A 25,407-nucleotide genomic window follows, 5' to 3' on the forward strand; every position below is an offset into this window, starting at 1 on the left:
ATTTAGTGATTTTTATGAGAGATTTGTCAGTGTACTCATTTCCAACAAACATTTATTGATCGTTCCTATTTTGGGGAGATTTGGGAATCTTTAGAGAGACTAATTCATAGCTGAATAAATGGAAAGACCCTCGTGCTTTTCATTAGCTTTTCTTTCTGTGTTGTTATCTTTATACATTTTTAAATAAAGTTTCACTGAATGGACGTGTTACCTTGAGCCAAATCAGTTTGTTATGGGGCTTCAAATTGCTACTTAAATGAGATGACCTTTTAGATGTGATTCTCCTTCAAAAGTAAATAATTCTAGTGGGAAACATTTGCTAAGGATTATTTTCTAAGTCGTCTCCAAACATTTGCCTTGTGCATCCTTACTGAAATAAATGAATATTAAAATTTTTAATGCAATACCAATATATAAAGAACTAGCAAACACAGAAGTATAAAAAGGGTGAGGTTTTAAAAACTAATTTAAATAAAAGTTTCAATAGTGGACTTCCCTGGTGGTGCTTGTATAAGAATGCACCCGCCAGTGCGGGGGACACAGGTTTGATCCCTGATCTGGGAAGATTTCACGTGCCGAGGAGCAAGTAAGCCCGTGCACCACAACTATTGAACCTAGACTCTAGAGCTTTCAAGCCACAACTGCTGAGGCTGTGTGCCACAGCTGCCAAAGCCTGCACACCTAGAGCCTGTACTCTGAAGCAGGAGAAGCCACCCCAGTGAAAAGTCCACGTACCACAACAGAGAACAGCCCTTTGCTCGCTGCAACTAGAGAAACCTCACATGCAGCAACAAAGACATAGTGCAACTGAAAAAAAGTTTCAGTATTATATTTCTGCCCCTTGATGAGTTATCATTTATCCCTCTAGGGTAAATGGCTATCCCAGTGGAAGCTACTCTACTAATTTGAGCTGAAATTGTTTACATTCGTTGTTATGCTCACTATCCTTATTTGGCTCTTCCTTCATAGTGAAATCTTGACTTTGATGTTTAAAGGACTTGGTAAATGAGAATGTTAAACCTAAGACAGATTATCCCATGAAGTTCTAATAGTAAGTATGGGTAAACATCATGTTTGGTCCGTCGTGTTTTATTGTCTAATGAAATGGAGAACATACACAGGAACGTACGTTTGAAGTAAAGAGGTTTCATTTTAAGTCCTTATTCTGATCCTCTCGTGACCTTATCTTTGCTGTGCCTCTGTATTCCTGTCTATAAAATCGGGAGTAATTAAAAAGTTCCAGATGCTGGGAAAGATTGAGGACAGTCATATCGCTACATAATTACTGGAAAAACCATAGCTTTGACTATACAAACCTTTGTCTGCAAAGTGATGCCTCTGCTTTTAAATACCCTGTCTAGGTTTGTCATAGCTTTTCTTCCAAGGAGCAGGCGTCTTTTAATTTCATGGCTGAAGTCACCATCCACAGTGATTTTGGAGCCAAGAAAATAAAATCTGACACGGTTTCCACTTTTTCCTCATCTATTTGCCATGAAGTGATGCAGTGAGAATTTGAAATTAAATCTCCTTAGTTTGAATTTGTTTTGGTATATAGGCATATTAATCAAAGATATGTATCTGAAAAGCTGTCTTAATCAAACTTCAAAAATAAGTTGTCAATTCTATTTAAAATGAGTAGCCAACAAGGACTTGCTGTACAGCACAGGGAATTCTGCTCAGTGTTATGTGGCAGCCTGGATAGGAGGGGAGTTTGAGGGAGAATGGGTACATCTATATGCATGGCTGAGTCTCTGGTGTCTACCTGAAACTATCACAATATTGCTAATCTGTGATACTCCAATATAAAATAAAATATTTTTTTAAAAATTGTAAAAAAAATAAGATCTTTAATAACTTTGCAAAGAATCAAAAAGCAAGTAATTGTAAAGTACGTGCTACGTACTACTCAGGGTTCTGGTCTACAGTGAGCTTATTGTCTAGTGGTGAAGATAAGTATTAAACATTTTTTCCTATTGCATTTGCTTATTGTTAGAGTAGAGCAGTAGTCAGTGTTTGGTAGTCATATGTATTTATCCACCTTCCAACTAGTTAGGGTTAGATAAGGTGACTCAGAGGTTAAAGCGTCTGCCTCTAATGTGGGAGACCTGGGTTCGATCCCTGGGTTGGGAAGATCCCCTGGAGAAGGAAATGGCAACCCACTCCAGTATTCTTGCCTGGAGAATCCCATGGACAGAGAAGCCCGGTGGGCTACAGTCCACGGGGTCGCAAAGAGTCGGACACAACTGAGCGACTTAACTTTCACTTTCCAACTAGTTGTCCTTAGGTAACAGGAATGTAAGTAAAACAATTCCCTTGCCTATTAAAACATAAATGTTTTTGAGTAAACAACATTATCTCTCCTTCCAGTTGGTGTAGACCATAAAGAGATGAATTTCCATGCCACTTTTCTATAATCAGCTTCATTGCCAAACTAAAAATTTGAAGCAAGTGTATGATTAAGAAGAGAAAAAACCCCACTAATTTAAGGGAAAGCAGGAATGCCAGAAATCCATCTTGAAATGGATGAGGGCTATTTTATTTTGGGTTTGAAAATGCCAAAGAAACAAGTACCCCGTTGAACATCCCAGAGCCATAAAATGTTTGAGCTCAGGAGATTATTACGAAGAATCAGAAAGCTTTTGTTTACATATATAAGGTGTACATACCAAGACATACCAAATTGTATTTATCAGAGTTATTTGGCCGTAGAAAGTAGGAATAGAGTTAGATGGAACACAGGCATGATCTTTTCTTTATTGCATACAGAACTTTAAAGTAGCAGGATTATGTGTGAATTTTCCTTTTTGGTGTATTTCAGTATTTTTTTTTTTTCCAAATTTAAACAGGCCAAAAGGGGTATTCTTTCTACCCCCTTCTGATGTCTATGTCAGAAGCTTTCTCTGTCTCCTTTATACTTTAATAAAACTTAAAAAAAAACCCAAACAGGCAAAAAGATAGTGCTGTATGTATTGATATGAAAGGTTATCCAGGATCTGTTGTTTTTTATAAAACTGTTAGAAAACTAATATAGTGTTTTATAAAGCAGTGATATATGAAAAAAGTTTCAAACACAGTTACTAAAGTGTTATCATTTATTGCATTTCAGTGAAGAGTAACTGGAACATTCCCTTTGTATTTCTTGTGTTTTTGTATGGTTTGTACTTATATTACCCTTTTAAATTAATTTTCATTTTATCATCTGTTGTTTCAGTACTTGTCTTTGCTTTTTTCCCTTGTTAGATCCTGTTTTCTGGCCCTCATGCCTTTGACTTGCTTTACTCCCCTATTTGGGGTGTGAGTTACTCTTCAGTAGTTCCTGAGGAGGTTTCCCCTCTCTTTTGGGTTAGTTAGGCTAGGTGTAGGAATCTAGGTTGAAGATTAGTTTGCTCAAAACTTTGAAGGATATGCTACTTTCCAAAACAAATATTTCCAACATACAAGTAGTAAAGTGCATATGTAATGCTAAAATGAACACAACCTCAGAAATAATTGAAGCTACCTGTGTATGCTGTGTCAGAGATTGCCTACTTCCCACCATCATCCTGGTTTTGCTATTTAATTTTTCTCTGGCATCTCTTAACTTTGTATTTGTGAATTTTAATATAATGTGTAGTATTATTTCTTACATTTTCCAACTTTGCTTAAATGATGTACTATATAACACTAGTGGTAAAGAACTCACCTGCCAATGCAGGAGATGTAAGAGATGTGGGTTTGGTCCCTGGATTGGGAAGATCCCCTAGAGGACATGGCAACCAACTAGTATTCTTGGCTTGGAGAATCCCATGGACAGAGGAACCTAGCAGGCTACAGTCCATAGGGTCACAAAGAGTCATACTGAAGTGACTTAGCACGAAGGCATGCACATGCATTCTTCTGAAGCTTTTTTGAATACTGTTTCTAAGAGTTATCTAGTTACATGTATACTTTTTGGTATATATAGTTTTGATAACATCCATTTTTTAATACATTGATGATATGTAGTATTTCATTATGTAAACACATCACAGTTCATTCTTTTATTAATGGATTTGGAGGCATTTACATTAAACTGCTGGGGTAGACATCTTTTCTTTGTATATTTATATGTGGATGCAAGAATTTCTTTCAGGGTATATGCTTTGAGTGGAATTCCTGGGTTCATATATAGGCCTATCTTCAACTATAATAAATACTGCCAAGTTATTCTCCACAGTATTTGTAGCAGTTTATGCAGTTATCAGTGTTTGAAAGTTACTATTGCCCTGTATTCTTGCCGATACTTGGTGTCGTCAGTTTAATTTTAGCCATTCTGGTGGGTGGACTGTGCCATCTTATTGTGGGTTTTTGTTTTTGTTTTTCTGATGTGGAGAGTTGCTTATCTTTTTGGTTACATTTATTGCTATTCAGATTTCCTCTTTTGCGAGTTATCTTTTCCCATTTCCTGCTCATTTTTCTTTTGGGTTGTCTTTTTCTTAACAGGTTTTATGAAAGTATATGCTAGTATATTCTTTGTTGGTCATTACTTCAGAATTATATTTTTCTCAGTTTATCTTTTCACTTTTTGTATTACCTTTATGTGCAGAATTTTTACATTTTATTGCACTGAAAATAGTAAATCTGACAATTAAAATGTAAAATTTATTGAAATTTTTTTATGGTTTTATACATTTTGTGGACCATTGTCTTTTCTTAAAAATAGCTTTATTAAGGTATAATTGACATACAATAAACTTCTCATATTTAAAACTTGATAAGCTTTGGCATATTTTTATACCCATGAAACCACAGTCAAAATAAAGAATATACCCATCACTCCTAGAACTTTCTTTCTACTCCCATTGTATTTCCTCTTTCTTACTTTCCTTCAATAATAACTTTTTATCCTCACTCAGTTATGCTGCTTTCTATATAGATTAGATTATAGATTACATTTTTAGAATTTTACATAAAAAAACCTATACAGTCTCTTTTTGTGTTTTTTTTTTTCAGCCAGTATAATTATTTTGAAATTCTTTTATGTTGTATATACTAATAGTTAATTCCTTTTATTGCTGAGTATTCTTTGTATGGCTTTATCATGATTTGTTTGTCCATTCACCTGTTGGCCATTCAGCTTGTTTCCAGTTTTTGGCGAATACAAACAAAGCTGTTGTGAACATTCATGTATAAGTCTTTGTGTGAACAAATGCTTTCTCTTTCTCTTGGGTAAATGAATGGCTGGGTCACATGTCAGGTTTTTCAAAGTAGTATCGTTTTACATTCCTAACAATAATGTATGAGAGTTCTAGTTTTCCACTTCCTGATCAACACATGGTGTAGCCAGTCTTTTTATTATAGTTTTAGACATCCTAAAATTAATGGCAGCTCATTGTGGTTCTTTATTTGTATTTCCCTAGTGACTTTTGTTGCGTATCTTTTCACCTGCTTATTTACCAACCATATATCTTCTTTGGAAATGTATCTTTTCAACTCCTTTACTGGCTTGAAAAAATTGGATTGTTTTCATATTGTTGAGTTTCGAGAGGAGTGTGTGTGTGTTTCTGGACCCAAGCCCTTTATTTAATATATTCTTTTTTTTGCCTTTTTAAATGTTGTGGCTTAGATGGCAAAGGGTAGACAGATTGGAGGTGGTGATTTGTATCACCTTTAAGTTACATACATTCTGTCACTGGTTCACTTGGTATCTCTGGAGGGAACACCCTTGACTGTGATACAGATTCTGTTGTGCTGAGGGTGGGCATGAAGAGATCTGCTTAGGGAGAGCAGATCATGACAAGGATGAACTGAGGCAGAACAACATAGTGTCAGCCACACATTGTGGACAGAACTGTTGGTAAACTCACACAAGACACTATCAAGAACTTCAAGGAAAAACTAGGTGAGACATTAACAGGAAAGAGAAGGCCTGCATTACTAGATGGCCCCAGGAGCAGCCAAGCCATGGCTTGTTGGCATGTATTTTCCTAGGCTGTGGCTTGTCTTTTTACTCTCTTAACAGTGTCTTTTGGAGAAGGCCATGGCAACCCACTCCAGTACTCTTGCCTGGAAAATCCCGTGGGCGGAGGAGCCTGGTAGGCTGCAGTCCATGGGGTCGTGAAGAGTCGGACACGACTGAGCGACTGAAATGGCAAACTACTTCAGCGTTCTTGCCTGGAGAATCCCAGGGACCGCGGAGCCTGGTGGGCTGCTGTCTATGGGGTCGCAGAGTCAGACATGACTGAAGCGACTTAGCAGCAGCAGCAGCAACAGTGTCTTTTGAAGAACACATGTTCTTAATTTTGACAAAGTTCAGTTTATCGACTTGTTCTTTTATTGATGATAGTTTGCATGTTATATCTGAGAAATCTGCCTAACCGAAGAGCACAAAGATGTTCTATGTTCTCTTCTGTAAATGTTACTGTTTTAGGTTTTACATTTAGATCTATGATCCATTTGGAGTTACTTTTTGTATGTTGTGTGAGTGATGGATGGAAGTTCTTTTTAAAAAAATATGAGCATCTAAATGTCCCAGCAGCATTTGTTGAAAAGACTGCTTTCCCACTGAATTGAGAAATCTCCTTTGCACTTTGCTGAAAATCAATTAGCCATATGTATGTAGGTCTATTTCAGGACTTTATTCTGTTCCATTGTTCTATTTGTATACCTTGATGCCATTACCACACTCTGTGTTGCTTTTTTCAAACAGAAAATATAATATTATGAAAGTATATTGCACACATACAAGAAGTAGAATGGTGGTTGCCAGGGGGTGGAGGGAAGGAGGGCTGAGGAGTTACTGTTTAATGGGTTCAGTTTCAGTTTTGTAAGATGAAACAAGTTGTGTGGATGGATGTTGGTGGTGGTAGCACAGCAGTATAAATACACTTAATATCATAGAACTGGTCGCTTAAAAATGATTAAGATGGTAAATTTTGTTAGTGTGTTTTGCCACAGGTTTTTTGTTTGTTTGGTTGGTTTTTAAGCTATATTGCACAATGTCTGGTGCAAAATGAGTACTCAGTCATTTCAGTTGAATGTTTTAAAAAAAATCAAGACCTGCTGTTAGCTGGCAAATTCACTCCCCAACTGAAAGGCATTTTTATTTAACTATTTTACATAGCTGCCTCAGAATTTTAATCCTCCTGAGTGATAAAGCTGAGATTTTAAAGTTTTCGTATTCAAGAAGTATCCTAGATCTCTTTAGTAGTAGTGGCTTACTAAAACAGAAATGGGAAATATTTGAACTTATCCTCCTCTCTTTCCCCACCTTCCTGTTCATGCTCACCCACTTCTGTTTCTTGAAAATTGCACTTCTTAAATCTCAAGACATAAAGTTAACTTTTTTGGGTATTTTTTTACATTGTGGTAAAGTATGCATAATATAAAATTTGCCATTTTAGCTATTGTTACGCATACACTTCTGTGGCATTAAGTATATTATGTTGTTATGCATCCATCACCACTATTCATCTCCAGAACATTTTCATCTTCTCAAACTGAACCCCTGAACTCATCAGACGCTAATTTCCCATTCCTCCCTGTTTTTGCCTCTGGTAACCACCATTCTATACTTTTTGTCTATGAATTTGACATAAGTGGAAACATATGTCACTTTGTGGCTTGCTTATTTTGCTTAGCATAATGACTTTAAGATTTATTGACTTGTAGCATGTGTCAAGTCTCCCTTTTAAGGCTGAATAATATTCCATTGTGTTTATATGCTACAATTTGTTCATCTATCCCTTGATGTGTTCTTGGATTGCCTCCACCTATTGTAAATAATGCTGCTATGAACATGGGTACAAGTAACTCTCCAAATCTGTACTTTCAGTTCTTTTGGGTATGTATTCAGAAGCGAAATTACTGGATCATATGGTAATTCAGTTTAATTTTTGGAGGAACAACCATACATTTTGCACAGTGGCTGCACCATTTTACATTCCCATCAACAATGCACAGGGGTCCCAAATTTTCCACATCTTTACAAACAATTGTGATTCTGTTTGATCTTTTCAGGTGCCTGTTGGCCACTTCTGTATCTTCTTTGGAGAAGTCTAAGTCCTTTGCCTATTATTGATGTTGTGTTTTAAAACTTCTTTCTATATACTAGATATTAATCCTTTAACAGGTATATGATTTGGCAGATATTTTCACCTGTTCTGCAGGTTTTCTTTTTACCACAAGGATAGTGTCCAGCTTTCAGGATAGACAAGTTTTTATTTTGATATAGTTCAGTTTATATATTTTTACTTTTGTTACATAATGCTGTGGTATCATATCTAAGAAATAATTTCCAAATCCAATATCATAAAGCTTTTTCCCATTGTTTTCTTCTAAGAGTTTTATGATTTTAGCTCTTAGATTTATTTTTTTCCTTTTTTTCTTTTTTTAAATTCGAAGTATAGTTGATTTACAGTATGTGTTAGTTTCAGGTGTACAGCAAAATTATTCAGTTACTTTTTTTTTTCAGATTGTTTTCCATTATAGGTTATTGCAAGATATCGCATATAGGTCTCTGTGTAATACAATAACTCCTTCTTGCTTATCTGTTTTATGTGAAGCAGTTTGTATCTATTAATCCCATAGTACTCCTAATTTATCGCCCACCTCCCCCTTTAGTAACCATAAATTTATTTTCTGTGTCTGTGAGTCTGTTTTTTGTATATAGATTGATTTGTAGTATTTTTTAGATTCCATGTATAGGTGATATCATAAGGTATTTGTGTTTTTCTATCTGATTGACTTCATTTAGTATGATATTCTCTAGGTCCCATCTGTGTTGCTGCAGATGGCAATATTTCATTCTTTTTTATGACTGAGTAATATTTCATTTTGTGTGTTTGTGTGTGTACATGTCCACACATACTTGTACCACATCTTCTTAAGTCAGTTGTCTGTTGATGGGCACTTGCATTTTTTCCATCTTGCTGCTGTTGCTGCTGCTAAGTCGCGTCAGTCGTGTCCAACTCTGTGCAACCCCATAGACGGCAGCCTAGCAGGCTGCCCCGTCCCTGGGATTCTCCAGGCAAGAACACTGGAGTGGGCTGCCATTTCCTTCTCCAGTGCATGAAAGTGAAAAGTGAAAGTGAAGTCTCTCAGTCCATCTTGGGTATTGTAAATAGTGCTGCTGTGAACATCAGGGTACATGTATCTTTTTAAATTAGAGTTTTTGTCGTTTCAGTATTTATACCCAGGAGTAGAATCACTAGATCACATGTAACTCTAGTTTTAGTTTTTGAAGTAACCATACTGTTGCCCATAGTGTCTGCACCAGTTTACATTCCCAACAAGAGTGTAGGAGGGTTCCCTTTTCTCCACACCCTCTCCAGCATTAGTTATTTTCATACTTTCTGATGATAGCCATTCTGACTGATGTAAAGTGATACCTCATTGTGGTTTTAATTCGTGTTTCTCTAATAATTAGTGATGTTGAGTATCTTTTCATGTGCCTGTTGGTTATCTGTATGTTTTGTTTTTGGAGAGATACCTGTTTAGGTCTTCTGCCCATTTTTTGGTTGTGTTGTTTGGTTTTCTGATATTGAGTTGTAAAAGTTACTGGTATATTTTGGATATTAATCCCTTGTCAATCATATCATTTGCAAATGTTTTCCCCCATTCCCTGTTTCAAAAAAAGACATTTCATTTTGTTGATAGTTTCCTTTGCTGTGTAACAGTTTTTAAGTTTGTTTAGGGTTTATTTTTGCTTTTATTTCTTTTCCTTGGGAGTCTGATCTTAGATCTATTTTGAGTTAATTTATGTATATGGTATAAGGTAAGAGACAAATTCTTTTCCATATGAATATTCAGTTTTTCCAGTAGCACTTGTTGAAAAGACTGTCTGTTCCTCTGCTGAATAGTCTTGGCACCTTGGAAAATCATTTGACCATATATATGAGGGTTTATGGCCCTAGTGGTAAAGAACTCACCTGCCAGTACAGGAGACATAAGAGACGCCAGTTTGATCCCTGGATCTGGAAGGTCTTGTGAAGGCGGGCCTGGCAACCCACTTGCCTGGAGAATCCCATGGGCAGAGGAGCTTAGTGGGCTACAGTCCATGGGGTAACAATCAGACGTGACTGAACCAATTTAGCACACACACGATTTATTTCTGGACTCTCTAGTCTGTTCTGTTGGTCTGTGTGTGTTTATGCCAGTACACACTGCTTTGATTACTGTAGCTTTGTAGTAAACTTTGAAATAAGAAAGTGTGACATAGGGAAAAAAAAAGAAAGTGTGAGATCTACAGCTTTATCCTTCTTTTCAAGTTTGTTTTGGCAATTTAGGGTCCCTTGAGATGCCCCCCCCCCGAAAAAAAATTGAGATTTTGATAGGGATTTCATGAATCTGTGCATTGCTTTGTGTAGAATTGACATCTTACACTGTTGTCTTCCATTCCATGAACGTTTTTGTGTCATGTCTTGCCATTTATTTGTGTCTTCTTTAGCATCTTTGATTAAGTTTTAATATTATAGTTTTCAGTGTGTAAGTCTTTCACTTCCTTGGTGAAGTTTATGCCTCTGTTTTTAAAATTTGTTAATTTTTGGCTGCACTGGGTCTTTGTTGTAACCCATGGGCTTTTCATTGTTGCATGTGGGCTTTCTCTAGTTGTGGCACGAGGAGCTACTCTTCGTTGCAGTACTGGGTTCTCAATTTGGTGACTTCTCTTGTTGAGCACGGACTGTAGGGCGGGTGGGCTTCAGTAATTGCAGCACATGGGCTTAGTTGTCCAATGGCGTGTGGGCAGACCTGAGATGAAACCCATGTCACTCGCATTGGCAGGCACATTCCTAACCACTGGACCAACGGGGAAGTCACTACTCCTGTATCTTTGATGCAATTATAAATGGAATGGTTGACTTCTTTTTCAGATTGGTCATTGTTGTATAAAAACACAACTGAGGGAATTCCCTGGTGGTCCAGTAGTTAGGACTCTGTGCTCTCATACCTGGCTAGGGAACTAAGATCCTGCAAGCTGTGTGTTGCAGCCAAAAACAAAAAAACAACACAGCTGATTTTTGTGTGTTGATTTCATATTGTGCAACTTTTCTGAACTTGTTTTATTTGGTTAGATTTTTTGATGTGGAATTTTCAATATTTTCTACATATAAAATCATGTCATCTGCAAACAGTGATACTACTTTTCTTTCCAATTTGGATGCCGTTTATTTCTTTTTCTTGCCTAATTGCTCTCACTAGGACTTCAAGTACTGTATTGAATAGAAGTGGGGAATGTGGACATGTTTCTTCCTGACCTTTGAGGAAAAGCTTTAAGTCTTTCACCATTGAGTATAATGTTAGGATTTTTCATTCATGGTCTATATTATTTTGAGGAACTTTTTTTCTCCTAGTTTATTGAGTGTTTATCATGAAAGGTTATTGAACTTTTCAAATATTCTTTCTACATCAGTTGAGGTGACATGTGAGAGTTTTTTCACTTCATGCTCTTAGTGTGATTTTCATATGCTGAACCATCCTTGCATTCCAGGGATAAATCCCACTCGGTCATAGTGTATAGTTTATTTTAGTATGTCATTGAATTCAGCTTGCTAATATTTTGTTGATGATTTTTGTATCATAAGGGATATTGGTCTGTAGTTTTCTTTACTTGTAGTCTTTGGCTTTGATATCAAAGTCATGCTGGCCTCATAGAATGAGTTAGAATTTGTTCCTCTTCAATTTTGGGGGGAAGTTTAATGTTGATACTGTTCTCATTCAAGCTCTCTTCCTTACTATTATTGATAACTGAGATGAAGATACCATATAGATGCTGTAGTGATTAATATCATAAACATGAAAACTTTTATTCAATTACAGTAGTGATGGAAGGATTGTAAGTTGAATAAACAAAACTGTATTTGCCCTATCCATATGACCCTGAAAAGATTGTATTTAGATTGTAATGTACAATAATATAATTGTGATAATTTCTCAATCTGTCAATATCTTACATAAATAATAGGAATATAAATTGGAACAAATGTTCTGGTCCAGAATTTAGCACTGTGTAAATTCTTAAAAATTATAGATCCTTTGACCCAGCAATTCTATTTATAGAACATTGTGCTAATTATTATAATAATTATATAAATATTGCATATAGGAATTTCTAACTCTGCATAGTAATGAAGTTAGAAACCATCATGTCCAGAAACAGGGACTTGAGTAATAAATTGTAGTATACACATGAGGTATAAAAATATTGGTGTTGAAAGTTTTACAAAATAATATAGCTTGAGTCCATTAATATGCTACTATTTAGGCATAAAAACCCCTCAATTAATTTTATCTGCTAACAGTGGTCTGTTTGGGAGTAGTGGTAGTGTTTATTAATGACATTTTTATTTTTACTTCTCCACTTATCTATATATTTTTAAACAATAAAGGATATTTTATTACAAAAATTTATTATTTTATTAAAGCAAAAGATGTATTTATAAAATGTTTACGTATTTAGTTTTGGCCTTACTGGGTCTTCGTTGCCGCAGGGCTTTTCTCCAGTTGCAGAGAGCTGACTTTCACGGTGGTGGTTTCTCTTATCGCAGGCTTTAGTGGTTGTGGCTCCTGGCCTCTGGAGTACAGGCTCAGTAGTTGTGGCTCACAGGCTTAGTTGCCGCGTAGTATGGGGCATCTTCCCGGATCAGAGGTTGAACCTGTGTCTCTTGCATTGCAGGCAAATTCTTTACTACTGAGCCACCAGGAAAGCCCAGCAAAAGATATTTTTTAAAAATTGAAAATGAAGTTAGAAAGCATAGTTAAATCCCATGACAGAATCAGTATCTAAAAATAATCTTGGTCAGCTAGGATGATGGATTGCATCCAGTGAAAGTTAATCAGAATAGATAAATAGAAGGTAGATAAAGTAACGAGTCATATTTCTGGGTTTAAAAAGCCAACTATAACCAATATAAAAAGTGTGAGGTGCAGTCTAATAGCCATGTGTGTTGTAAGACTTAAAAGTTGTAATTTACTCTAGCCGCTTTCTGAATGTAAGCAGCCAGCTGTTCATTTCCCATTCCATTTCATCTCACACCCAGCTTAGTCTCTTCGAGAGAAATCTCCCATGCTTCCTCACCAAGTGATGTTAAGTCTTGTCACTGTTTTGCCCCATCTGTTCTATTGATTTTTTCTGATTTTGTTCAAGTTGCTGTCTACCTGAATTTCTTTTCCCCTCACTTTCGCATTTTCAAACTTGACCCATACCTCAGACATCCAACTGAAGTGCTACCCCTACTGGAAGTCTGTCTGTCATAGTACAGTCACATTTTACTCAAATTTATTTAATTCTGAGAATTTCACATGTTGAGAAATTAAAATCAATAAGATTTCTCACTTAATGGCCAAAATTTGAAATAATGCAAATCCTCTTCTATTAAAAGTCACATACAGACAGATTTAACAGTAAGGACCAAGTACCAGATACCATTGGTCATTTCTTTGTGAACCACCAACATTCTAAAGTGTGGAGCATCAATCTCACTATTGCTGAAAAACTTTCCCTAGAAGCAGTCATTTTAAATGGGAATTAAATGTTGTCAACTCTTGGGAAGAAGATCAAGTGATGCCCATGATACTACTTGTTGTAAAGATTAAACCTAATGCTTGGGGGCAGGAGGGGCAGAATTTAAAATACAAGTAAAATGGTTGTAGAATTGTGCATTCTTGAAAGTCTTGTAGCAGAGTGGTTAAGTGTGGGCTCTGGAATCAGATGACCACAGTTCAAATCCTAAATCCAGCATTTACTACAATGGTGACTTTCAGGAAATAATCTCTCTGTGCTTTTGTTTCCTCATTTTAAAAATCGGCTGATGATAAATCACTTACCTCTTTGGGTTATTGTATTAAATGTTAGTACCATGTGAAGCTCTTAGGAAAATACCTAGTGTATAGTATGTGCTCAAAAATATTAACTATGATTATTCTACTGGAAAAGTTAGTCTCAAACCATTTGAGTCTTAAATTGGAATGCATCCCTGCATAAAAAAATGACCATTATGAAAAAAATTTCTCCTTCCAAGGTAGTTTTCAGAGAATAGTCCAGATGCTAACCAACCTGTTTGAAACCATATAGTGAGGAATGTAGATAGGATTGGGATAAGGGGAGATAATCTTTCCTTCTTCCTGTAAATATGATATTGCTTAATAAAGAAAATTTGGAAAGAATTTCAGAAAAACATAAAAATGATACAAAATTGTTTATAATCCTACTACTGTTGTTCAGTTGTCCAGTTGTGTCTGACTCTTTGCGACCCCATGAACTGCAGCACGCCAGGCCTCCCTGTCCCTCGCAATCTCCCAGAGTTTGCCCAAGTTCATGGAGTTTGCCCAAGTTCATATTCATTGCATCGGTGATGCCATCCAGCCACCTCTGACACCTGCTTCTCTTTCTGCCCTCAACGTTTCCCAGCACCAGGAACTTTTCCACTGAGTCATCTGTTCGCATCAAATGACCAAAATACTGAAGCTTCAGCATCAGTCCTTCCAGTAGTTCTTCCTAACATTAATATGGCTGAATTCCTTCTAATTTTTCCCCCATGCATCAATTTTTTATGTACAAGTAAGTTATGATTATAACACATACACAGAACTGAAGAGTATTTAACCTAGAGAAGTAAACTGTTGTGGCGTTCCAGATGAAGGATGTTCAGAGCCTGGTCTAGGTCACTGGCTATGGAAATAAAGCATAAGATCATTGACAAAGGTATTAACGATTTTGCCATTGCGTCAATAAACTTTGGAGTGGTGATTTCAGAGATAGTTTTTTTTAGGTCTGGCTCCTGAAAAGAGACAGATGGAACATAGGAGGAAGAGCATATTTGCTGGGGAAGATGTTTGTTTTCACCATGTTGAATTTTAGATTTGAATAGGACATCCAGATGGAAATGTCTAACAGGCATTTGAGGTATATAGCAAGGCCTTGAGAGATAATCTGCCTGAGATATGAATGAGAACCTCCTGTGAGAATATTTAAAATAAAGATGGTACCTGATCGGGCTAAGTGTACTTAGTTCTTTAAGGGCAGGAATGGAGTCTTCATCTCTGTTACCCTCCATATTATTGCTACATAGTAAACTTTAGTGGAATAAATAAGTTTACTGAAACAAAGAGAAGAGGCCATTAATTTGGTCATTAATTTGATTTCTGAAGAATGCCAATGAACTTCAGGGAGTCATAATTATCATTTACTGCCCCTTTCTTAGTTTTGTTGGTGTCTAAAACTTAAATTTCTAAAGAGAAATAAAAGACTCCCATTTTTCTTTTCTGCTTTTGATGGAATTTTGTTTACATGAGTTACTTAAAAATGTTAGTTCAGTTCAGTTCAGTTCAGTCGCTCAATCATGTCCAACTCTTTGTGACCCCATGAATCACAGCACGCCAGGCCTCCCTGTCCATCACCAACTCCCGGAGTCCACCGAAACTCATGTGCATCGGATCGGTGATGCCATCCAGCCATCTCATCCTCTGTTGTCCCCTTCTCCTCCTGCCCCCAATTCCTCCCAGCATCAGGGACTTTTCCAATGAGTCAGCTCTTCGCATCAGGTGGCCAAAGTATTGGAGTTTCAGTTTTAGCATCAGTCCTTCCAATGAACACCCAGGGCTGATCTCGTTTAGAATGGACTGGTTGGATCTCCTTGCAGTCCAAGGCACTCTTAAGAGTCTTCTCCAACACCACAGTTCAAAAGCATCAATTCTTCGACGCTCAGCTTTCTTCACAGTCCAACTCTCACATCCATACTTGACCACAGGAAAAACCATAGCCTTGACTAGACGGACCTTTGTTGGCAAAGTAATGTTATTTGGATGGCTGTAATTCATTCAGTTTAATCTTGGCGTTCTTAAAAACGATGATGGTGAAGAAGATTGTTCCAGTGGTTCTTCAGTGTCCAGAGTACGCACATAGTGGATATGTTAAGAACACCTCCGTTGTAAAAAAAATTTTTTAACCATTTTAACTTTCTGTTTTATATTGAAATATAGCCAGTTAACAATGTTGTAACAGTTTCAAGTGAACAGCAAAGGGACAACCATTCTCCCGCAAACTCTCCTTTCACCCAGCCTGCCACATAACAATGATCAGAGTTCCCTGTGCTATATACAGTAGGACCTCACTGGTTATCCATTTTAAATATAGCACTGAAGGACATTTCTTTAATGTGATTAACATATAAGGGGGAATAGATTTAGGAATACAAAAAATATATAAATAAGTATAGGGGAAACTGTAAACGTAAGTACTCCCAGGGTATTGAATCTTGTGTGACTTGGGAGGCTTAATTGGACGTCTGTGTCAGAAGATATTAGATTGGTGGCGGGAGCTTCTGAGTGGGAAGGGGGGCTGTGGAAAGAACAGCCTCATCTCTGTTCCCTCCATGCTGCTCTTTGCATATATGAGCCAGCCGTGGGTTAATTTGCACATGTGGTTTCAACTGTCAGATTGTGTTGACTCATTCTGAAAGCTCCAGAATAGGCCCCTGTGTCTTTCCCCCTAGTACCAAGCTCCTTACTGGAGTAGGTTATGAAAAAATGTATGGCAAATGAATAGAATGATGAATTTATTCAGTAAAATGGTAAATTTATTCAGTAAACATTTAATGAGACTTGAATGTCCTGTGGAGATGGAAGTGAGTGGAGGAGTGTTTGGCCTACTAAGGTTGATAAGATATTATCTGACCTTAAGGAACATAAATTCTGATACTGAATATAAATTTGTAAAGCCTTCTGATTTTCAGATTAACCAATGCAGAAAATAAGTAATTTGCTGACTTAAAACAGTTTCTTTCTGACATAGATTTTAAGAGATTTGTTAAGAGATGTTATGTGAAATAATCCAAAATCACTGTGGATGGTGACTGCAGTCATGAAACTAAGATGCTTGTTCCTTGGAAGAAAAGCAATGACAAACCTAGACAGAGTATTAAAAAACAGAGACATCACTTTAAAAAGCAGAGACGTCACTTTAAAAAGCAGAGACATCACTTTGCTTACAAAGGTCTGTATGCTGCTGCTGCCACTGCTAAGTCACTTTAGTCGTGTCCGACTCTGTGCGACCCCATAGATGGCAGCCCACCAGGCTCCCCCGTCCCTGGGATTCTCCAGGCAAGAACACTAGAGTGGGTTTCCATTTCCTTCTCCAGTGCATGAAAGTGAAAAGCGAAAGTGAAGTCGCTCAGTTGTGCCTGACTCTTAGCGACCCCATGGACTGCAGCCTTCCAGGCTCCTCCGTCCATGAAATTTTCCAGGCAAGAGTACTGGAGTGGGGTGCCATTGCCTTCTCCGTCAAAGCTTTGATTTTTTTCTAGTAGTCATGTATGGATGTGAGAGTTGAACCATAAAGAAGGCCAAGTGCCAGAGAATTGATGGCTTTCGAACTGTGGTGCTGGAGAAGACTCTTGAGAGTCTCTTGGACAGCAAGGAGATCAAACCTGTCAGTCCTAAAGGAAATCAACCCTGAATATTCACTGGAAGGACTGATGCTGAAGCTGAAGCTTCAGTACTTTGGCCCCCTGATGTAAAGAGCTGATTCATTCGAAAAGACCCCAATGCTGGGAAAGATTGAGGGCAGGAAGAGAAGGAGGCGATAGAGGATGAGATAGTTGGATATCATCGCCAGTTCAATGGACATGAGCTTGAGCAAACTCCAAGAGATAATGAAGGACTGGGAAGCCTGCAGTTCATGGGTTTGCAAAGAGTCAGACATGACTTAGCGACTGAACAGCAAGTGTGAAATCTTATTTATGTAACTGATAAGCACACAATTCTGCATTCCTTCTCTTCGCTCATTTAGCTGGAAAGGATTATTATGGGATCAGTTTTTATGATCCTCTGTTATCATTCAGTTTTTTTCTTATTTTATTAAAGTTTGGGATTTGATTAGGTGGGGACATAATGCTCTTCTGAAAATGTAGGAGTCCACTTCTCTAAAGTAACTGTGGTAAAGCAGCAAGATACTTAATTGAATGGATGTACTGAAATATTAGGTTGGTGCAAAAGTAATTGTGGTTTTGCATTGTTGAACTTTGCTGTTTGAAGTTGTAATATATTCTTAATGTGGTTATGTTATACATCATTTTCATGCACTTTTCTCACTTTATGGGTTTTGCTAATGACTTCTTGCTTGCTATATATCTTATATTTGTTTTAGACTGTGGAAATGATGTTAGACAAAAAGCGGATTAGAGCAGTTTTCTTGTTCGAGTTTAAAATGGGTCGTAAAGCAGCAGAGACAACTCAACATCAACCACACATTTGGCCCAGGAACCCCTCATGTACACACAGTGCAGTGGTGGTTCAAGAAGTCTTACAGAGGAGACAAGAGCCTTGAAGATGAGGGGCATAGTGGCCGACCGTCAGAAACTGTTCAGTCTCTCAGTCGTGTCTGACTCTTTTGCAACCCCATGGACTGCACCGTGCCTGGATTCCCTGTCCTTCACTTTCTCTTGAAGTTGACAGTGCCCAATGGAGAGGATCATCGAAGCCGATCCTCTTACAACTACGTGCGAAGTTGCCGAAGAACTCAACTCTCCCATTCTACAGTTGTTTGGCATTTGAAGCAAATTGGAAAAAGCTCAGTTAGTGGGTGTTTGACTGCAAAAAAAAAAAAATCGTCTTTTTGAAGTGTTGTCTTCTATTATTCTGCACAACAACAATGAACGTTTCTTTTTTTAAAAAAAAATTTTTATTTCATTTGTTTATTTGGCTGTGCCTGGTCTTAGTTGCAGAACATGGGATCTTCGATGTGGCCTGTGGGTTCTAGCTCCCTGACCAGGGCTTGAACCAAGACCTCCTGCTTTGAGAGCACGCAGTCTTAGCCGCCAGGGAAGTCCCCAGTGAACCATTTCTTGATTGGACTGTGATGTGCAGCAAAAGGTGAATTTTATATTACAGCTGGCGATGACCAGCTCAGTGGTTGGACTGAGAAGAAGCTCCAAAACTCTTCCCAAAGCCAAACTTGCACCAAAAAAGGTCATGGTCTCTGATGGCCCGATCCACTACACCTTTCTGAATCCCAGCAAAACCATTATATGTGGGAAGTGTGCTCAGCAAATCTAGGAGATTCACCCAAAACTGCAATGCCTGCAGGCGGCATTGGTCAATAGAATGGGCCCAATTCTTCTCCAGGACAATGCTCGACCACACGTAGCACAACAAATGCTTCAAAAGTTGAATGAATTGGTCTATGAAGTTTTGCTTTTTCCACCTGACCTCTCGCCAACCGACTACCACTTGTTCAAGCATTTCAACAACTTTTTGCAGGGAAAATGCTTCCACAATCAGCAGGAGGCAGAAAATGTTTTCCAAGAGTCTGTCAAATCCCTAGGCACGGATTTTTCTGCTACAGGAATAAACAGACTTACTTCTTGTTGGCAAAAATGCATTGATTGTAATGGTTCCTATTTTGATTAATGAAGATGTGTTTGAGCCTAGCTATAATGATTTAAAATTCACAGTGCGAAACCACAATTACTTTTCTTACCAACTTAATAGCTTAAGTATCTTGATCATTCAAGTATGCAATAATCAGAACATTCAGTGTGTAAGTTAGTTCAGTTCAGTCGCTCAGTCATGTCCTACTCTTCGCAACCCCATGAGTCGCAGCATGCCAGGCCTGCCTACCATCACCAACTCCCGGAGTTCACTCAGACTCACGTCCATTGAGTCTGTGATGCCATCCAGCCATCTCATCCTCTGTCGTCCCCTTCTCCTCCTGCCCCCAATCCCTCCCAGCATCAGAGTCTTTTCCAATGAGTCAACTCTTCGCATGAGGTGACCAAAGTACTGGAGTTTCAGCTTTAGCATCATTCCTTCCAAAGAAATCCCAGGGTTGATCTCCTTCAGAATGGACTGGTTGGATCTCCTTGCAGTCCAAGGGACCCTCAAGAGTCTTCTCCAGCACCAGTTCAAAAGCATCAATTCTTCAGCGTTCAGCCTTCTTCATAGTCCGGCTCATATCCATACATGACCACAGGAAAAACCATAGCCTTGACTAGATGGACCTTAGTCGGCAAAAATAATGTCTCTGCTTTTGAATATACTATCTAGGTTGGTCATAACTTTTGTTCCAAGGAGTAAGCGTCTTTTAATTTCATGGCTGCAGTCACCCATCTGCAGTGATTTTGGAGCCCAAAATAATAAAGTCAGCCACTGTTTCCACTGTTTCCCCATCTATTTCCTGTGAAGTGATGGGACTGGATGCCATGATCTTCGTTTTCCGAATGTTGAGCTTTAAGCCAACTTTTTCACTCTCCACTTTCACTTTCATCAAGGGGCTTTTTAGTTCCTCTTCACTTTCTGCCATAAGGGTGGTGTCATCTGCATATCTGAGGTGATTGATATTTCTCCCGGCACTCTTGATTCCAGCTTGTTGCTTCTTCCAGTCCAGCGTTTCTCATGATGTACTCCTCATATAAGTTAAATAAGCAGGGTGATAATATACAGCCTTGAGGTACTCCTTTTCCTATTTGGAACCAGTCTGTTGTTCCATGTCCAGTTCTAACTGTTGCTTCCTGACCTGCATACAGATTTCTCAAGAGGCAGGTCAGGTGGTCTGGTATTCCCATCTCTTTCGGAATTTTCCACAGTTGATTGTGATCCACACAGTCAAAGGCTTTGGCATGGTCAATAAAACAGAAATAGATGTTTTTCTGGAACTCTCTTGCTTTTTCGATGATCCAGCGGATGTTGGCAATTTGATCTCTGGTTCCTCTGCCCTTTCTAAAACCAGCTTGAACATCTGGAAGTTTACGGTTCATGTATTGCTGAAGCCTGGCTTGGAGAATTTTGAGCATTACTTTACTAACGTGAGATGAGTGCAATCGTGCAGTAGTTTGAGCATTCTTTGGCATTGCCTTTCTTTGGGGTTGAAATGAAAACTGACCTTTTTCCAGTCCTGTGGCCACTGCTCGAGTTTTCCAAATTTGCTGGCATATTGAGTGCAGCACTTTCACAGCATCATCTTTCAGGATTTGAAATAGCTCAACTGGAATTCCATCACCTCCACTAGCTTTGTTCATAGTGATGCTTTCTAAGGCCCACTTGACTTCACATTCCAGGATGTCTGGCTCTAGATGGGTGATCACACCATCATGATTATCTGGGTCGTGAAGATCTTTTTTGTACAGTTCTTCTGTGTATTCTTGCCACCTCTTCTTAATGTCTTCTGCTTCTGTTAGGTCCATACCATTTCTGTCCTTTGTCGAGCCCATCTTTGCATGAAATGTTCCCTTGGTATCTCTAATTTTCTTGAAGGGATCTCTAGTCTTTCCCATTTTGTTGTTTTCCTCTATTTCTTTGCATTGATCGCTGAAGAAGGCTTTCTTATCTCTTCTTGCTGTTCTTTGGAACTCTGCATTCAGATGCTTATATCTTTCCTTTTCTCCTTTGCTTTTCACTTCTCTTCTTTTCACAGCTATTTGTAAGGCCTCCCCAGACAGCCATTTTGCTTTTTTGCATTTCTTTTTCTTGGGAATGGTCTTTATCCCTATCTCCTGTACAGTGTCACGAACCTCATTCCATAGTTCATCAGGCACTCTATCTATCAGATCTAGTCCCTTAAATCTATTTCTCACTTCCACTGTACAATCATAAGGTCTTTGATTTAGGTCATACCTGAATGGTCTAGTGATTTTCCCTACTTTCTTCAATTTGAGTCTGAATTTGGTAATAAGGAGTTCATGATCTGAGCCACAGTCAGCTCCTGGTCTTGTTTTTGTTGACTGTATTGAGCTTCTCCATCTTTGGCTGCAAAGAATATAATCAGTCTGATTTCGGTGTTGACCATCTGGTGATGTCCATGTGTAGAGTCTTCTCTTGTGTTGTTGGAAGAGGGTGTTTGCTATGACCAGTGCATTTTCTTGGCAAAACTCTATTAGTCTTTGCCCTGCTTCATTCCGCATTCTAGGGCCAAATTTGCCTGTTACTCCAGGTGTTTCTTGACTTCCTACTTTCCTGCATTCCAGTCCCCTATAATGAAAAGGACATCTTTTTGGGGTGTTAGTTCTAAAAGGTCTTGTAGGTCTTCATAAAACCGTTCAACTTCAGTTTCTTCAACGTTACTGGTTGGGGCATACTCTTGGATAACTGTGATATTGAATGGTTTGCCTTGGAGACGAACAGAGATCATTTCGTCATTTTTGAGATTGCATCCAAGTACTGCATTTCAGACTCTTTTGTTGACCATGATGGCTACTCCATTTCTTCTGAGGGATTCCTGCCCACAGTAGTAGGTATAATGGTCATCTGAGTTAAATTCACCCATTCCAGTCCATTTTAGTTCGCTGATTCCTAGAATGTCAACATTCACCCTTGCCATCTCTTGTTTGACCACTTCCAATTTGCCTTGATTCATGGACCTGAAATTCCAGGTTCCTATACAGCATCAGACCTTGCTTCTATCACCAGTCACATTCACACCTGGGTATTGTTTTTGCTTTGGCTCCATCCCTTCATTCTTTCTAGTGTTATTTCTCCACTGATCTCCAGGAGCATATTGGGCACCTACTGACCTGGGGAGTTCCTCTTTCAGTATCCTATCATTTTGCCTTTTCATACTGTTCATGGGATTCTCAAGGCAAGAATACTGAAGTGGTTTTCCATCCCCTTCTCCAGTGGACCACATTCTGTCAGACCTCTCCACGATGACCTGCCCGTCTTGGGTTGCCCCGTTGGCATGGCTTAGTTTCTTTGAGTTAGACAAGGCTGTGGTCCTAGTGTGATTAGATTGACTAGTTTCCTGTGAGTATGGTTTCAGTGTGTCTGCCCTCTGATGCCCTCTTGCAATACCTACCATCTTACTTGGGTTTCTCTTACCTTGGGCGTGGGATATCTCTTCACGGCTGCTCCAGCACAGCGCAGCCGCTGCTCCTTACCTTGGACGAAGGGTGTCTCCTCACCACCGCCCTTCCTGACCTTCAACGTTGGATGGCTCCTCTAAGGCCCTCCTGCGCAGCCACCACTCCTTGGACGTGGGGTTGCTCCTCCCGGCCGCCGCCCCTGACCTCCGACGCAGGGTAGCTCCTCCTGGCCATTCCTGCGCCGTCGCAGCCTGGCACTCTCGGCTGCTGCCCCTGACCTCGGATGTGGGGTAACTCCTCTTGGCCGCCACCCTTCGGGCATGGGGTCCTCCCAGCTTCTGCCCTTGACCTCAGATGTGGGGTAGCTCCTCTCGGCCGCAGGCTTTTATTAAAGTATATGATTTAACAGTTTATCATTCATTTCCCTGTTTTTTTTTTTTTCAATAATCAAGACAGTTCTTAATTATCAGAACTGATACAAGGACTGTTATTGTGAAAACTACAGAAAAAAACTACAGAAAATCAGTGGAATCCTGCAATACCACCAAGCTATTTGTAGTTTGCTAGGCAGAAGGATCAGAATATAGGAAGTTAGGAATCCTTGAAGAGATTATTACTGAAGTAGCCTTAACTGCCTAGCTACCCAGTCAGAATGTGTGTTCTAGGGGGTGAGAAACTTGCATAATTCAAGTCTTAACCTGTTAATTAAGCATGTATCAGTTAAGCATAAGCAAAACCTATTCAGTTGTTAGAGGAAAGAAGTATATTGCTAGAAGGGAGAGCAACTTTGTGGAACCTAGAGAGACTCCAAACAAGAACTTAGTCTATTTTCCACACTGTCCAAAGAGAATAGAAGCCAGCTTTCCATTGTGATTTGAACATGTAATTTTTCAGGCCTTATTGTGGTTCTGGTTTTCCTTTGTTTTAGATTTTTAATTCACCAGAAAACCTATTATATCAAAATATGGGGAATGAGGTACTCTAGGTGTTAATATGACTGTCCCCTTTGTAAAGAAATAAACTGGCATCTGGCATTGTTGTTCGGTCGCTAAGTCGTGTCTGGCTTTTTGCAGCTGCAAGACCTGCAGCACGCCAGGCTTCCCTGTCTTTCACTATCTCCCAGAGTTTGCTCAAACTCCTCTCCACTGAATCAGTGACGCCAACCAACCATCTCATCCTCTGTCACCCCCTGCTCCTCCTGCCCTGAGTCTTTCCAGCATCAGGGTCTTTTCTAATGAGTCGGCTCTTTTGCATCAGGGGGCCAAAGTACTGGAGCTTCAGCTTCAGAATCAGTCCTTCCAATGAATATTCAGGGTTGATTTCCTTTAGGATTGAATGGTTTAACTTCCTTACTGTCCAGAGGACTCTTAAGGGTCTTCTCCAGCATGACCGTTTGAAAACATTATTTCTTTGGCGCTCAGGCTTCTTTGTGGTCCAGCTCTCATATCCCTACATGACTCTTAGAATAACCATAGCTTTGACTATAGGACCTTTGTAGGCAGTGATGTCTGCTTTTTAATATGCTGTCTAGGTTTGTCATAGCTCTTCTTTTGAGGAGGAAGCGTCTTTTAATTTTGTGGCTACTGTCACTGTCCGCGGTGATTTTGGAGCATCTGGCATGTATGTTAGTTTTTGAAATAACTTCATTAAATATAACCACACTAAGTCGCTCCAGTCATGTCTGACTCTGTGCAACCCCAGAGACAGCAGCCCACCAGGCTCTCCCGTCCCTGGGACTCTTCAGGCAAGAGCACTGGAGGCGGTTGCCATTCCCTTCTCCAATGCATGAAAGTGAAAAGTGAAAGTGAATTTGCTCAGTCGTGTCCGACTCAGCGACCCCATGCCCACCAAGCTCCTCCGTCCATGGGATTCTCCAGGCAGGAGTACTGGAGTGGGGTGCCATTGCCTTTTCTGAAATATAACCATAACCTTTTATAAATTGGTAAGTGTAAATTAAGCCTAATCAGTTCTATGTGGGAAAAAAGAGTAAAGAGCTAAGGGCCACACACAGCAATGTCTTTTGTATAAGGCAGGAATCATAATCTTGTATAACCAGTGTCTTGGTACATGGTTGGTGCTCAATTTAGTGTTGTATTAATGAAACTAATTGCTAAATTTCAGAGATGATAACTCCAGACCTCTATTGAGAACAACTATCGGCATTTTATGGCTCTATTCGTAGATTTATTCTCATGTCAAAAGAGCAGTTCTGCCTATTCTTTAATTCAACAGAAATAATTCATTAAGTGATGAAAATGGAATTCTCTCCACAGACTAGTGCCAAATAAAAGGTGTATGCATCTGTTAGAAAAAAGGGAGGGGGTAGTGCATTTGAGAACAAAGATAGTCTTGTTTGTTTCATTGTCTTTATTTGTTAAATAATTAAAACTTTATTTTTTAGACCTTGTTGCAGTATGCAAGCAACAAGAATGCATCAGAACATATTGTGTATCTCCTGGAGGTATATCGACTTGCCATCCAAAGCTTTGCCAGTGCTCGCCCATATTTAACTACTGAGTGTGAAGATGTCCTCTTAGTGCTTGGCAGATTAGTTCTGTAAGTTTGAGAACTTAAATCACTTTTAAAATTGAGTATTTTTGGTTGTAATGTTTGCCTGACTTCTCTTTACTATGGCATCACATTGTTTAAAGAGTCATAC

At 38.9% G+C, this 25,407-nt stretch overlaps 1 protein-coding gene across 1 annotated transcript in view; it reads left to right on the plus strand.

The window, feature by feature from the left end:
- The window catches only part of RLF (rearranged L-myc fusion), an 86,001-nt gene that overhangs the window by 9,821 nt on the left and 50,773 nt on the right, over positions 1-25,407 (plus strand). Inside the window, exon 2 of the mRNA XM_018042277.1 lies at positions 25,150-25,304. Within this exon, the coding sequence (XP_017897766.1) occupies positions 25,150-25,304 (155 nt within the window). The remainder of the gene's footprint in view (positions 1-25,149; positions 25,305-25,407) is intronic.

The sequence above is a fragment of the Capra hircus genome, chromosome 3 (assembly GCF_001704415.2).
Source record: "Capra hircus breed San Clemente chromosome 3, ASM170441v1, whole genome shotgun sequence".
Classification (NCBI taxonomy): Eukaryota; Metazoa; Chordata; class Mammalia; order Artiodactyla; family Bovidae; genus Capra; species Capra hircus.